Source organism: Stenella coeruleoalba, assembly GCF_951394435.1.
Source record: "Stenella coeruleoalba genome assembly, chromosome: 4".
NCBI classification, from domain to species: Eukaryota; Metazoa; Chordata; class Mammalia; order Artiodactyla; family Delphinidae; genus Stenella; species Stenella coeruleoalba.
Genome location: NC_137149.1, coordinates 63,119,736 through 63,135,703, shown reverse-complemented (window position 1 = coordinate 63,135,703; position 15,968 = coordinate 63,119,736). Strand labels below are relative to the sequence as shown.

The 15,968-nt window shown below is 41.5% G+C and overlaps 1 protein-coding gene across 4 annotated transcripts in view; it reads right to left on the bottom strand.

The window, feature by feature from the left end:
• The window catches only part of FAM114A1 (family with sequence similarity 114 member A1), a 65,905-nt gene that overhangs the window by 13,413 nt on the left and 36,524 nt on the right, over positions 1-15,968 (bottom strand). For all 4 annotated transcript variants that reach the window (XM_079919389.1, XM_079919390.1, XM_079919392.1 and 1 more), the window contains 3 exons: positions 12,283-12,435; positions 5,798-5,921; positions 2,166-2,257 (listed from right to left, as the gene is read on the bottom strand). In XM_079919389.1, the coding sequence (XP_079775515.1) occupies positions 2,166-2,257; positions 5,798-5,921; positions 12,283-12,435 (369 nt within the window). The remainder of the gene's footprint in view (positions 1-2,165; positions 2,258-5,797; positions 5,922-12,282; positions 12,436-15,968) is intronic.

The following is a 15,968-nucleotide window of genomic DNA, read 5'->3' as shown; positions in this document are numbered from 1 at the left end:
TCTCTGTACATTTAAAGAGTGATGGGGCAATTCCTCAACTTCCTTAAAAACACCTTGTTATTGCTTTCTGGTAAAAAATACAGTAAGAAAAAGGGACAGAGTAAGAATGTATGGAGAGAAAACTGCAGGGCCTGAAGAATTTTTGGTAAAGCATTCTAAAATGATACTCAGGGCTTCCCTGGTGGCGTAGTGGTTAAGAATCCACCTGCCAATGCAGGGAACACGGGTTCGAGCCCTGGTCCGGGAAGATCCCACATGCCGCAGAGCAACTAAGCCCGTGCGCCACAACTACTGAGCCTGCGCTCTAGAGCCCGCGAGCCACAACTACTGAGCCCGTGTGCCACAACTACTGAAGCCTGTGCACCTAGAGCCTGTGTTCTGCAACAAGAGAAGCCACTGCAATGAGAAGCCCTCTCACCGCAACAAAGAGTAGCCCCTGCTCACCGCAACTAGAGAAACTCTGTGCACAGCAACAGAAGACCCAATGCCGCCAAAAGATAAATAAATAAAATCTTAAAATAAAAATAAAATGATACTCAGATAGGAATAAAAATGACCGTCACTTTGGAAAAGCCATAGTATATTTTTCACTTTTTGTGACCAACTGTAAAATTTCATATATATATATATATATATATATATATATATATATATATATGAAATTTAGCCAGGGTCATTGCTAAAGCAAATTTCCTCATCTGCTATGTCTCATGAAGCCCTTAATATTTCATGAACCTAATAATGTATCGCACCGGAAGATGAAGGATGGCTCTGCTCCTCTCCAGCCATGCCAGAACCTCGCAGGGCGGGGTCGGGGGGTGGGAACAAGAGAAGAACTGTGATGAATTTCACTTCACATGAGTGCAGTTTGAGCAACTTGTGGCCTTAAAAGTTTTTGAACAAGCAGACACCACCTTCCCTATCTGTTACTCCCTGAATTTTGAAAGGGCGGACTTACCAGCTTTTATATTATAGTTTAAGCTGTTTGCTTAAGTTGCGTCTGAGCTTATGCAAAACTTACTTCTCATTTGAAAGCCTGCATGTCAAAGTTTAATGTGTCATGGTGTTGATGGCAAGTTAATGGGGAGAAGATTAGGGGAGACGAAACCTAACAAACCATGCTTGGTGTGTCCTCTTTTAGGGACAAAGGTTTACCTACGTAAATAAGCCAGTGAGACCTCGGAGGCACCACACACACTCTCTGAGCTGCTGCAGGTGCTGTGTGGAGATGAACGAGGCAATTTCCCTGCTGTGTTCAAGTCACTGGCCTGCCAGAATCAGTGACCTCTATCAGAGATAAAGAAATTGCTCATCTCTCCACCTCACTGCCTCAGTCTGCCCTTTCCTCACCCACCTTGATGAGTGAGGACCTGTGTCAACCACCGATCGCTAAAGAGAAGAAAGAGAGCGGGTGGTGGTGGGATGAACTGGGAGACTGGGATTGACATGTATACACTGATGTGTATAAAATGGAGGACTCATAAGAACCTGCTGTATAAAAAAATAAATAAAATAAATTCAAAAAAAAAAGAGAAGAAAGAGAGAATGGGAAAAATGACAGTTTTAAGTAATTAATGATCAGTGACCTCATTAAGAAATGCCATCGCAAGACCTTGTAGGAACTTGCAAAACATCCAGTGTTACTCTCAGAGGAAGCCAGACAGCGAAAGCTCAGATGGTCTTAGACACGACGAAGCACCGGCTTTCCCGTGGGAGGGGTTGTGTGAGTGGCCTGGCTCTGGCAGATGTGCTTTCTCTGCCTAATGCTGGCATGTCACTTTCGAGGGGAGGGGAGATGGAATTTGAAAAAGCCCTTTGGTGATTCTGCACCTTCTTTCCTCCTCTAGGCTGAAGGTAACCACTGATCTGATCTAAGACCCTATTTTAAGGAGAAATGACTTGTTCAAGGTCACAAGGTAATTACCAGTGAAACTGCAACTAAAATGCAGGTCTCGCGACACAGCCTAGCAGGTTCTCCGCAGCCACATTTCATGATGTTGCCTCCTTGAATCTTAATTACTGACCTGGGACTCCCCTCCCGCTATGTGCCATTGGGACTTGGGGTTTTTCTATTTCAGGTGGATTTCTGGATTTTACAACCGAGACCTTTAAAAAAAAACAAAAAAAAACCAACGAGCAAAAACTGAGATTCATATGGTGCTGACCTTATTGAGTTTGTCAGGCGTGGCCGCAACATGCAATTCAAAGAGAAGCTCTGTAAGCATGCTAGCAAATTCTTCTCCCTCTTCTTCTATCCCTGGAAATAGAAAATGACAGAAGTAAGAAGCATGATTTATTTTTCATCCTTCAGAATGTGGCAGCTCCCCCAACCTTACAGCCCACAGTCAGAGTATAAGTGGGGGCAGCAGCAGCCCGCCCTCCAGCCGCTGGGCAAAGACGAGTTGTGCCCATGTATGAGCACAGAGGCGAGGCAGCAGGCTGCAGCTGGGCGAGGGGCTGGTGGAGCCTTGCTGCTCGCAGCTCTAGCTGGGGCACCCCTGGGCTGGCCCGAAGGGCACGTGAGGGCAGGGAGGGACCTACTGGTCTTGTTCACAGCTGTAGGTGGTCAGTAGCTGTTTGCTAAATGACTGAATGAACAAATGAATGACCCTTCTCAGGCTTGAGAGCCCTGGGACAACACTGTGTTTATGACTTACAGTACTGTTATGCTTAGCATTGCAACCCTTAATGATACTCAGGGTACCCTTTTAGGTCCACAGAGCCACAGTACTGAGCAAGCAGAATTTTGTAAACACTAGAGTCTTATATAAACTATATTGTTAAGTGTTACAAAGATATAAACATAGGGAGATTAAAAATATTTGAGAGTAATCAACACTAAATTAGGATACACGTACTCTCTGTAGCTCCAGCTTTTAAATGTGCATTCGTTCTATAGGACAGAGAAATACACCAATAACTTGTAGCAAATGTTTTAGGAAAATCATCACAGAGAAAAATGGATATAAATAAAAAACAGATGTTAAAGAATGTTGCAACAAAGAATATCTATGACTACAATTCTTGGTCTGTATGTGTGGCCGAGAAGATCTTCACCAAGTCAATAAAAAGAGAAAATATCTTTTAAAAATCTTTTCACAATAGTGGTAAACCAAATTAGAGACCCACGGCAGTGTGATAAAATTACACTCTGCTGGTAGGACAAACATGCAAATCATTAGCTAATGTTATTAAACGCAGAGGAGCCCAATATTAAATTTATCTAAAAATGATAGTTCATTACATTTTCTAAGACTACCAAATAAATTATTTAGGTGTTAGGGGGCTTTTAGGAATGCAAGTGCTTACAAGAAAAAATATGATGAGAATGCTGTGGTTTCTCCCAGAATTTTGCTCCTGGATTGTCTGCTCTCCCTCACTAATGAGATTGCTCTCGACAGCTTTTAGGTAATCCCTCACCTTTCTGGAGTTGTAACACTCCATCATATTGGATTGATTTAATGACAACCCTGCTATTCTTCTCTCCTATTCTTCTTTAGGTGTCTAAATGACATTTATTTATTAAATTAAGTTAATTAAAAGTAATTGTGTTTTGATAATCTGGAACTGCCCTTTAGGAAAATGGACATATTATGGGAGGTAACACGGTTCCATCACTTAAAGAGAGATTAATCTACCATTTCTTTCTTTTTTTTTTTTTCTGTGGTACGTGGGCCTCTCACTGTTGTATCCTCTCCCGTTGCGGAGCACAGGCTCCGGATGCGCAGGCTCAGCAGCCATGGCTCACAGGCCCAGCCGCTCCGCAGCATGTGGGATCTTCCCGGACCGGGGCACGAACCCGTGTCCCCTGCATCGGCAGGCGGACTCTGAACCACTGTGCCACCAGGGAAGCCCGATCTACCATTTCTTAAGCATGCTGTTCAGGACTTCAATTTTTTTTTTTTTTGGTCATATTAAAAAATCTCCATTTACTGAAGCTCTATATTAACACCGGAACATAACACATGTAGTAACATTTTCTATTTAACAGTATTGAATCAAGTTTTCTCTCCAAGAAATTGCACTAGTTGGGGATGCCATACTGCATTCACTTACACTGGAAACAATATTTCTTTGATGTTAGGGAGAATTTGGGATCCTGTTTTTATCCGTTCTGAATGACATCCCCAGTAAGGCAAAGGTCTACCTCAGGCATCATAAACTGAAGAAAAATAGCCTGTATCTTTTTGGTGATTGTTACTCTGGAAAAGAGGCATCTACATTAGCTCATCTTGGGTTCAGAATACTAGCTGCATGACCTTTGACAGCTAGTATCTTAGTTTCTTCATTATTAAAGCAAAGACAAGATTGTCATCCTTTGTGACTTTGTAGAAACACACAAATGCTCAAAACCATTGTTCTCCATCTGTCTCTTTGATCTTGACCTTTTCCTATGCTTCAGTATAACTGATTCTTCTATTTTGATGCAGTGAGCATATCTCATTAAACTGAAGGCACATGAGGTCAGCATGCGGGGCTAAAGCGGGAGATAGTATTTAAAAGACAGTTTGCAAATGCTTAGAACAATTTTGCCCCGAGCATCTAGGCTGAAGCATTTGAGCTCTTGTGTTTGAGCTTTGATTAAAGATATGTAACACGTCTGGGCACAAAATGCTTCCAGAGAGTGATGTACATGCTATGCATGTACACTATCACAAGTACAATCGTAAATAAAAGTTGTAACTTATTGCATCTTTACTATTTTCCTGGAATTGTGTTAGCACTTTTAATAATAATAACAGCTAACACTTCGAGCAGTTCTGTGTGCCAGGCTCTGTAATATGTTTTTGCATATATTATCTAATTTGATCCTTACAATAGCCCTTAGGAATAGGTATCACTGTCTCCATTTTACAGGTAAGATACTGAATTTCAGAAAGGTTATATAACTTGTTCAAGGACAAATAGCAAGTAAGTAGTGAAAATGTTGCAAATAAGACCCTTCAGATGATCCCAGGAGAAGCCAGCCTTGTGTGTCCAAGGTTACTTAAGTTTTCAGCGTAACCTACGTGAAACAACTGTCTAGTGCCTGGTGATGACGTCAATCACTCTCCATGTACACAACAAATGCTTTACTATATTCTGCTCCCAAATGGACAACTTCATCATTAAGCACGTCCAACTTTGGGAACCTCTTCTCCTCTCTCAAGGAAGCCTTGCTTCTCACAAAATACGTTCTAGTCTCCTTGGGGTCATGTCATCGTCTGGCTGGAAGAGCGTGTACCTGGCTCACTTTAGTGATTGACTAAATCAATCAAACCTGACAAATCATGCCTTGATGCACCCTGTGCCTTTGTATTTTTTGGGTGACGTGTAGGCCACTTACAAATACACCCTAACTCCTACACACAGAAATTAAAAGGAAGAAGAAAAATATGAAAAGAAATCCATTGAAAGACCTGCCCACCATCAAGATCAACCACATTCAACAACTTCCACGTGCAGGTAAAAAATCAGACACTGGAGCATAAACTCCAGTCATCAGGGCCCTGTTGAGTGCACTGTGCTCTTTGTTCACTTGACCAGATGCATTTGCTGTGTGCCTGTGACATGACAGGGACACCAGAGAAATAAAGGTGCCTCACTCAGCAGTTCCCACCCAAAGGACAGGAGGACTATAGGTCAATGTGACCAGCTCCTGTAAAAAGAGCAGATGCACAGAGAATTTGGAAGTGAGCAGGAGAAGCACCTGAATTAAGTAATTCTCTCCTGTTCAAAGGGCTATGCTTATTAACAGCAGTTTCTAAGGACGGCACCAATCGTTTGTCTTGTTATTTAACTGGCTACTTTCCTTTACCTTGCACTTCTTGATTCTCTTCATTCTCTAATTCTTTGGCTGCAAAGATGTCTTTAATGGAAATTAGGTCATTTTTTAAGACTTCCAGCTTCTCTCCATCAAGTGATGCTAAAAATGACTGAACCTGAAAAAAAGAAATAGGTCAGCATAACTCTCATCTTTTCTTCTCATTAATGATGTTTACGTACAGCTGTGCCCAGTTCTCCCAGGTGATTCATGGTGTGGGAGTTAACACTGGGTTGAACGTTGGATTTAACTGCCTAGTAACTGTGCAACTTTGGGTAAGTTACATAAGCTCCTTGGGCCTCAGTTTTCCCATGTTTTTAATTGAATATATTTGACAGATAACATAGTGTAAATTTAAGGTGTATAACGTGTTAATTTGATACATGTGTATATTGTAATATGATTGCCACTGGAGCGATATTTAGCACCTCTATCACATTACATAATTATACTTTCTTTTTAGTGGCTGAGACAATTAAAATTGTAGTCTCTTAGCAAGTTTGATGATTATAGTACAATACTGTTGTCCGTATGCCTCATACTACACATTAGATCTCTATGGCTTATTTACTACTTTTGCAAGTTTGTACCCCTAAGTAACATCTATCTTATCCTCCCCCCAGTCCCCTGCTAATCACCATTTCACTGATTTTTATGAGTTTGACTGTTTTGAGATTCCACATAGAAGTGATATCATGCTTATCTCACTTAGCGTAAGGTGCTCAAGGTCCAACCATGTTGTTGCAAATGGCAGGATGTCCTCCTTTCTCATGGCTGAATAACACTCTATTGTGTATATATCTCACACCTTTTTTAATCCATTCATCTGTTGATGGGCATTTAGGATGTTTCCATATTTTGGCTATTGTGACTAACACAATAAACATGGAAGTGCATATATCTCTTCAAGATCCTGTTTTTGGCTTCCTCAAAAAATTAAAAATAGATCTACCATGTGATCCAGCAATTCCACTTCTGGGTATACACCCAAAGGAAATTTTATGTTTTAAACGGAGAGCCACACTTCATTGTGATCCTTTGTGGGATAAATGAAACAACGAATGTGAAAAACATTGCATAAGTGCAAACAGCAGATGCTAAGTAAATGTTGCTGGTAGCTCTTCTGTCATAGTGGCTGAAAACATACCTTGGTGTCAACCCTGGATTCAAATATCAGCTCTTCGCTTATTAATTATGTGACTTTGGGTAATTTGCTTAAACTTTCTGTGACTCAGTTCTCTTATCTCTAAAATGAGAACTTATAGCATCTACCTTATAAGACTGTTTTGAAGGTTAAATGAAATGATGTACTCAGGAGTATTTATCGTGATGGTCAATAAATTATATATATAATGTAAACAAACATATATGTAAGACAGAAAACAAACTTATGGTTACCAAAGGGGAGAGGGAGGGAGGAGTACGGGATTAACAGATACAAACTACTACATATAAAATAGATGAGCAACAAAGATTTACTATACAGCACAGGGAATTATACTTACTATCTTATAATAACTTATAATGGAATATAATCTGAAAAAAAAACTGAGTCACTTTGCTGTACACCTGAAACTAACAAACTAACAAACAAACTTTAACAATATTGTAAAGCAACCATACTTCAATAAAAAAGTGTATGTAAACAAATATATAAATAAATAGTTGTATGTATATTACAGACATACATACAAATACACTTGCTAGATGTTTTATTGTACTGGGGTTACAAAAGCGTACAAGATACATTTTTCTTCTCAGAGATCTTACAGTCTCAAGGAGGGAGGCCCATGTGAACAGATAACAGCCACACCAGGTGTGAGTGTAGTGACAGTAGGGGGTTCCCAGCAAGGGGGCTGCAAGGCTCCTTGGGGAGGCGAGAGGGTGGGCAGGGATACTGCACAGAGGATGATGCTTAAACTGGTGTGCTCCCTGTTCACTGTCTTCAGAACCCCTCTTTTGAAACTGTCCTTCATAAGCACTTAAAAATTATTTGTACAGATGGTCAGTCAACCTCTGTGAACCTGAAGACCATTTGAATTTCCAAAATGGTCACAGTGCATGGAGAACCATATAAAAAGTGAAGTCTGACTATAAAGTAGTAAAGTTTTAAATTTTCATTCTGCAGGTCAAACACTTGCTCTGGAGGGAGAGCCAGCAGAGAAGCTGCCATACTCTTTGGATTGTGTTTTCATATTGATTATGGCAGTAGACTTGCAGTCCAGACGAGTGAGAGAGTTAAAGAGGGCATCACCGAGGCCTGACACCATTTCCCTAAAAGTTGCCAATGCACATCATCAGGACATCATGCAACTGGCATCAAGGCTCTGAGAGGAAGTTCAGGGGGAAGTCTTCAACACAAAACCCATTAGGCGCCGAGTTCAGCAGGTGGAAGTGATGCTCCCTGCATGCTGGCCGCCCCCACTCCCTTCTGCCCTGACCTCTTCAGAGTCTTCATTTCAGTTCATACACTCATGTTTAGGGCTCGCGGTCCTAGATATGCCCACATCATATCTTTATGCTTCAGATATATTTTCTGAACAGCACTTTTCTCAGAGTAAAGAAAAATGGGTAATTGAATAAATGTTAAAGTACAACGCTTAGTGAAAAAGTATACACACATGTAGGGCCTCTTGGTTTCTCTGTGTCTTCTGCGGGTAGCTATCCTCCAGGAGTGAATGCATTGGGGTTTTAAGATTTGGGCATCTCCCAGGAAGGGTTCTTTTTAGTGAAGTACTCTTTGGTCAGCATCTTTCTATTACAGCATCTCTTTTGCTTCCTCTAGTTCATTCCATTATGCTAGCACGATGTGCATTAAATCTTTACTTCAGTCTGATAATAAATAATAAATAATCATGCACTCCTCAATATTTATGGAATGCTGACTATATGCTTGGCACTGTGCTTAAGCGTTGTCAGGGACACAAGGGTAAACAGTCTGCCTTGTAAATCTTTTCCCTGAAAGGGGGTGTGGGGTGTCATTTTGAGGATTCTTGTTTACTGTTTTGGTTAAGTATTGAGTATAATGACAATAAAAATATCAGTTTTTCCTTAAGATTTATAGTACAGCACGTTGCCATGCCTGTTGCCATCCTAGAATCAATCTAGTAGGTAGTAATGATTCCTTATAATTCTGTACACCCTGTCTAAGTTTCAGCCAGTGGAATGTTAGCAGACGAGATGTGTACCATTTCTGGGTTAAAGTTTTTAACAAATGGGAACGTCCCCTCTATATTCTCTCTCCTTATGCTGGTGGGATGAAGAAGACAACAAGGCCCTAGAGGAGAGTGAAATCCAATACATTAGACTTGGTCATAGGGGAGTCCACAGGGCCAAAGGGATGTGCCCACCGAGAACCCACACTCCCACTTCTAGATCACTCTCCAGGTGACTGAAGTTTCCCTTTCATGATCTGTATGGACCTCTTCCCCAGGCTGTATTCCCTATGGCGGGACCATCCACTGGAGCGTGCACTCCTAGGCCCAAGGGATGGACAAAGGTGGCCGTTTGCAGGGGATGTGGATGGTGCTTGAACTGGGGCATCCTCACTCGTGCCAATGAGGGTCCTTGAAGCAACAGACAGCTGGAGATAAAGGGAAGAGAGCAGGCAGGAAGGTGATATGAAAATTTGAGGAGTCTGAGAATTCTAAATGGAAACCTGGCCTTCCAGGCCATTATGAAAGTACATTTGTCAAGGAAGGATGACAGAATATGTTTTCTTTAACAGTTTGTTTCCAAAACTCTTTAACTTTGAAATAGTTGGTATGTGCAGGGTTGCCAGATAAAATATAGGATGTCTGACTGAATTTGAATTCCAGATAAACAATGAGTGTTTTCTTGGTATAAGTGTGTATCTCAAATATTGCACAGGACATATTTATACTAAGAAAGTATTCATTGTTTATCTAAAGTTAAAATTTTATTAGTCATCCAGTATTTTTATTTGCTAAATCTGACAACCCCAGTAGGGTCTCCATTTGTATTCTTGCCAGGAGCCTGTGAATATTAGGATGGGACTAGTGGAGCCATAAGATGGACAGAGCCCGGCTTCTGGATCCCTAAATGCTGGAAAGCTGCCTGCTGACCAGACACTCATATCTTGGGCTGTCACAGGAGTGAGCAGAACTCTTACTGGTTTTGACCCATATATTTTTAGGACTATTTATTATAACACCCAGTAACTATTATTACTAAGCCAGGAAAAAGTTCTGCATTTCTCACTATAAAAACTACGAAAATCTCCAGGCTGGGGAAAGAAAGCAGAGCTTGTGGGAGCAGTATGCCAACAGAGGGAAATGCCCCCCTCCAGGGACCAAACTGCCTTCCGGGCAACATCAGTCCTTTGGGGCTCTTTTCTAGAGGACTGGGGCTGTTTTACAGCTAGACCTGCATTGGAACCAGCCAGAGTGGAATGTCTCTCTACCACCGTGATAGATTCAAGGGGCCATGCTCCCCTGTAATGTTTTCAACAATAATAACATGTATATATAAGAATGCAGATAAAAATAAAATGTCATCAACATTATATATGCATATGCACGTGTATGTAAAAATGGCAGCTAACGTTTATTGACCACTTATTATGTATTAGGCATGCTGCAACTAGCTTCACATGGATTATCTCATTTAATTCTTTTAATAATTTTACGAAGTTGGTTATCATTCCCATTTCATCGATAAGGAGATTGAGGTAAGACAGGTCCAAAACCATACAGCTACTGAGTGGCATTTGATCACAAAATGTCTGACCCCAAACCCTGATTTTGTAGGGAAAAGTTTGTTTTTTAGTGGAAAACTACATTTTCCAGATCACACTTTACCAGATTATTGGATTCTGATTCCATGGGAGTAATTTTATAACTCCGTAAAATGTAGATAGCTGATAGCAGTGCAAAACAATAACGAATTTTGCCCAGTGGAGGGACAACCTCTCCTTCTATGGAAAAACCAGGTTTGTGTCCACTTGTACATTCATTTCAAAATTGCTTTATTTCATATGAATTTGTGCTTCTTTGGCTTTTCCTCTGAACCAGTTATAACATCTGTCTGGTTCTTTCATTTAATTAATGAGGTAAGTAAATTCTTTGATTTGTGTTCACTTGGTATCTGCATGAGTCATGATTTTGCTTTAAAAAAATGATCCGTTAACAGTTTAACCACAAGACTGTCAGTGATGGCTGATGGATAACGAAAAAGGAAATAAACACAGAGTAACTTGTAATTCTGTAATCTCGTATGTGTGTGTGTGTCCATCCTGTTTGGTTCTTCGTTACCTGTTATATGGCAGAGGTCATCTTTCCCTGACTAGGTGGGCTTCAAGAATGTCTCAACCCCCCAAAGTCCAAATGTAAGAAGACAAGGCCAACAGAGAGTTAAAAATCACTGTTCGCTTCTAAGGCTTACTTCCAAGTTCAGCCTCCTGTCTGAGGACCTGCCTCTCCCCCAAGTAAATGTCACTGGGATGGCCCATGGCCCCTCCCAGGAAGTCCAGAGGGTACTGCCCTGTGGCCTTCACTGCAAAAACACCCCAGACTACAGTAAGTCTGACTCACAAAAAGAGCAGTATATACAATTAAATGAGTTAATAGTTTTAAAGTGCTTAGATTAGTGATTATATAAATGACATATAAGTGTTTGTTAAATAAAAACACACACATTTGGGGACGGACACACACACACACACACACACACACACACACATCCTTTTAAAAAAAAAGAAATCACCAACAACCCTGCTGACTTCCACTATTCATGTTTGTTTCCTTGGGATCAGACAGTGTGAATGTGCAGGGCTGTTAGGTAATTTCCCAGAGCTCTGTTCAGGAGCATCACTAAACAGAGCTTTAATGCCCAGTAAGATAATCCTGCCCTTTGTGGCCCAGGCATTCTAACACATGGGTGAATAAATAACTATATCACCCATGAAACTAAATATATTAGAACCCTGCAGTCTGGGAGAAATACCAGCTGCTCTGTCTCCGCTGGGTAGGAATGAAGACATGGCCTGGCAGGGCACCTCTGATCTGGGTACTACATCGAATGGAGGCACAGGCCAGGTGCTGACAGCCAGGGTTTGCAAGGCCTTTTGGGCCGTGAGTTGGGGGTGGTGATGACTCCTATCATGCTGGCCCTCCTGGGGCTGGTGAGGGGGAACAGCTAGGCACAGGATAGAGAGAAAATAATATGGAGCCTGAGGGGGGTCATCAGGCTGGACAGTATCTGTGACCTCAGCACAGTAATGAGGCTCTAGAAAGGAGGCTTTCTTTCGTGTTTAAGAAGACGTATTCACTCCAGGTACTTCTAATGTAGTGGACAGTCCTCAGACCCCAAATGTGGGAGATGAGTACAGGGACCCTGTTTGTGTGTGTGCGTGTGTGTGTGTGTGTGTGTTTTTAATAATTTTTTTTTTAACATTTAAAAAAAAAAAAAAGAAGACGTATTCATGAGCATACTACTTCAAATGACCAGGACAGACATACCTTGCTTTCGCTTTCATTGGACAGAATTTCCAGGGCTTCCAGGTGTGACAAACCCTGATACTCATCAAACAGCATCCCGTAGTGTGCGGTCCTCTCGGCCGTGAGCTGCTGTGCCAGCCTCTGCTTCTCCTTCTCCTTGGCTTCCCGCAACATCTGCACAAATACACAGTGTTTGTACATTAGGTGTACGCTTAAAAGCCGCATTTCCTGCGGAAGATGTTGGGGGAGATGAGCACTGACTTGGTACTTGTGAAGAGTAGGTTTTAGTCACTGTGGAATTTCTAAAAAAATGACTTTTTGCATTGATTTTACTCACAAGTTTTTACATAATATTCCACTTTGAACTTTTCATGTTCATATGTACACAGCAAAACAAAGCAAAAATTCTACACCCAGGAAGAGGATTGAAAAGAAGCAAAACAAAAGCTGAACGGTGGTTTCTACTGAAGTGTTTTCCATGTGTGTGATTAATCTTATTTTTAAAATGTCCAGATTTTCTATAACGAGCAAATTTTACTTACACTGGGAAAGTTGAATCTATTGTGCCAGGATTAATTGCAACTTGTGCACCTAGGCAGACTTCAAAGCAAAAATAAGCTGGTCTGATTTTATTTGAGTTATTTAAAAATTTTGTGTGTGTGGTTATTAAACATCTTTGATGAAAATGATTAATAAAATATAAACTCATAGTGTATTCCTCACCAGATACTTAATATTAATATAAATAAGAATGTTAGCTTATCAGTTCTTTGATAAGATTGGTTTCTAGAAATACTGTGAACCGAGTTCCTCTCCAGGTTGATCATTTTTCTCCAGTTATTTTTCTGCTGATTAAATAATAAGACAGTAAAATAAACGCAAGTCCACCAGTTACTCTTAATTTCCTGCCTTTGTTTTCTTCGATTCTAAGCATCTTTTATTTGATTCCTCATCAAGGTGACAGTGGCATTTAGTTTATAGGGTTCTTTAATATCTGTGAAGAGCACCATAAATGCACTGGCCACCACAAGGTCACAAGGGGAAGATCATGAAATAATAGATTTTGGTTTTTATTATGTGTCAATAAACAATCAGCTTCACTCTCCTTTTTGGTTCTTGAGGTTGTTAACCCCAAACCCACCAGGCTGCAGACAGAATTCTCCCTCCTGCCTGTCTTTAAGACTAAATAAGTATAAGATCTGAAAGTTTTCAAAACAGCCCCATCAAATCATCCCTGGGAATTGTTAACATTTACAATAAAACCCAGCTACTCCCACGGATCTCACTGGCTTGGTGGTGGTGAAATAAAGTAACAAAGTGACACTGAAATTGCTTTCTTTCCTACACCAACTTCCATCTCTAAATTCTGATTCAGGTTAGAGGGAAAAAGGGATGCAATAAAAGGTAAAGGGAAATTGTCACTTTGGAACGATGTGGATTCACCCAAGAAATGAAGAGTGAAATTAAAGTGGCCTAAAGAAGAATTAACTGGCTTTCGGGGTGCTGCTGCTACATTCCTTCCGGAGAAGAAAAGGAGATTGGTTTAAATAGCAGTGAGTGATTCTGGCGTGGAAGACTTTGGGACAGAAGGGCAGCTTTGGAAACTTACACCAGTGGGATCTGAGAATCACCCTGTCCCCACGTTATTCAAAGAGTAAGATAGAATGCATGAGAAACTTAGGGAGGGCATGCATGAACATTTCTGATGTCTAGAGTTATTTAGTGTGGATTAGGAAAAACGTAACAGATGTCCCTCTCTCAGTTGATGGCAGCTTCATCCTTGTAGCTGCTCAGGCAAAAACCCTGGAATCATCCGTGCCTCTTCCTTTTATGTCATACTCCATACTCAGTCCACCAGGAACTCTGGATTGACCTTCAAACTACACCCAGAACCAGCCTTCATCACCACCTTCATGGCTTCACACTGCTCTGAGCCACCATTATCCTTTGTTTAGATACGTGCAAATGCCTCCTGAGGAGGCTGTGAGAGGGGAGCATAAATGACCAAGAGCCCCGAGGGTGCGCTTTGAAACCCACTCTTCATTTTCACTGAGGTCATGCCTCTTACCACCTCCCCCTGCCAATCACTGGTGCAGCAGGGATGTTAGGGCAGACCTTCTCCTGAGAGACGGAAACTCCTGTCAGTGGACTTTGGCTGAAGGACTCTCCCATGGCTTTGCCAAACCTTCCTTAGACTGCACAGCAGTCTAGGATGATTGCACCCAGTCTCCTTTCTTGTTCCCCTCCACTGGGATCAGACTTGCATTGTGGTCTTATGGCTCTCCCCCAACTCCCACAATTTTCTCTCACATTGTCATTTCTACCAATAAAATCCTTGCACGTTTAAACTTACCTTGGCATCTGCTTCCGGGAGGATGTAGGCTGATACACACTCTAACTGGCCTCCCTGCCCTTCACCCTCCCCCCAACCTAGTCTGTTTTCAACACCATAACTAGAGTGATACTTTTAAAATCAGATCTTGTCACTCCAAAACGTTGCAATGGTCTCCCTTTTTCACTAATAGTGAAGTCAAAGGTTCTTACAAACGCCCTCCACAATCTTCCATCACCTGCTCCCCATGACCACACTGGCCTCATCTTCAGCAACTCTCATCCTGGCTCACTCCTCTCCCACCACACAGCATCCTTACGCTTCCTTGTTCATACCAGACACTCCTGCCTCAGGGCCTTTGCACAAGCTGCTCTTTCTGCTTGAAATGCGCCTCACCCAGATTCTGCATAGTCAAGTCTTCATCTCCTTCAAGTATTTGCTCAAACGTCATTCATCTATCTTCATGAAGTTCTCCCTCACAATCTGACTTAATACTTAACCTGCCCCTCACTCCCATATTCCTGATTACCCTCTTTCTGCTCTACTTTTTCTATTTTTTTGACAGCACTCATCATCTTCTAAAATATGAGATACTGTTTATTGTTTGTTTGTCCCTCCTCACTAGAGCAAATCTCCATAATGCAGGGATATTTACTCATTTTGACCACTGATGTATCTCAGGTGCTTAGAACAGTGCCTAGCACATAGCGGACATTCAAAATGCATTGTGGAGTGAATGACCGAATGAAAAATTACTGTTCGGAAGGAAGCTGAAGTGGGCAGTGGCCCCCCACGTATTTTTCTCCCCTTTCTATGAGGCTGGAAGTAAAGGATTTTAAGATGGTGGAGCCACAAGACGTGGGCTGCCCACGAACGCTAACGCTATAGGAATGAAAGATAAAACGTCTTCATTTTAAGCCCCATTGATACTTGGGTTATTATTATTATTTTTGGTTTTGTTTTGTATTTGTACAACATCTAGTGTTAATGTCCTGATTAATACAAAATCTATTTTCTTCTTTAAGGATCAGGAGGGTGATGGTCTAGCTGATCCTGCCAGGTCCCTACCTGGGCTATAATATCACAGTGGTTATATGTGGGTTATTCTGGAAGAGCCAAGAAGAAATAACCTAAAAATCAAACTTTTCAGGAGCTGCCACTCACCTGTTGCCAGTGATAGCTCCTTTGTGGCTTCCCAGCACTGAGCCATGGGAAGATGTGTTTGTCCTGCCTGTGAAATTTGTAAGATCCTGCATCTGCTGCTCCTGATTTTGATAAGACATAGAGAGACCTGGTGTATCAGACTCTTAAGGGGGAAGGGGAAAAGGGGCATGATTGACACTATGGGGTCTGAGCTGGTCATGTGTCAACTGAA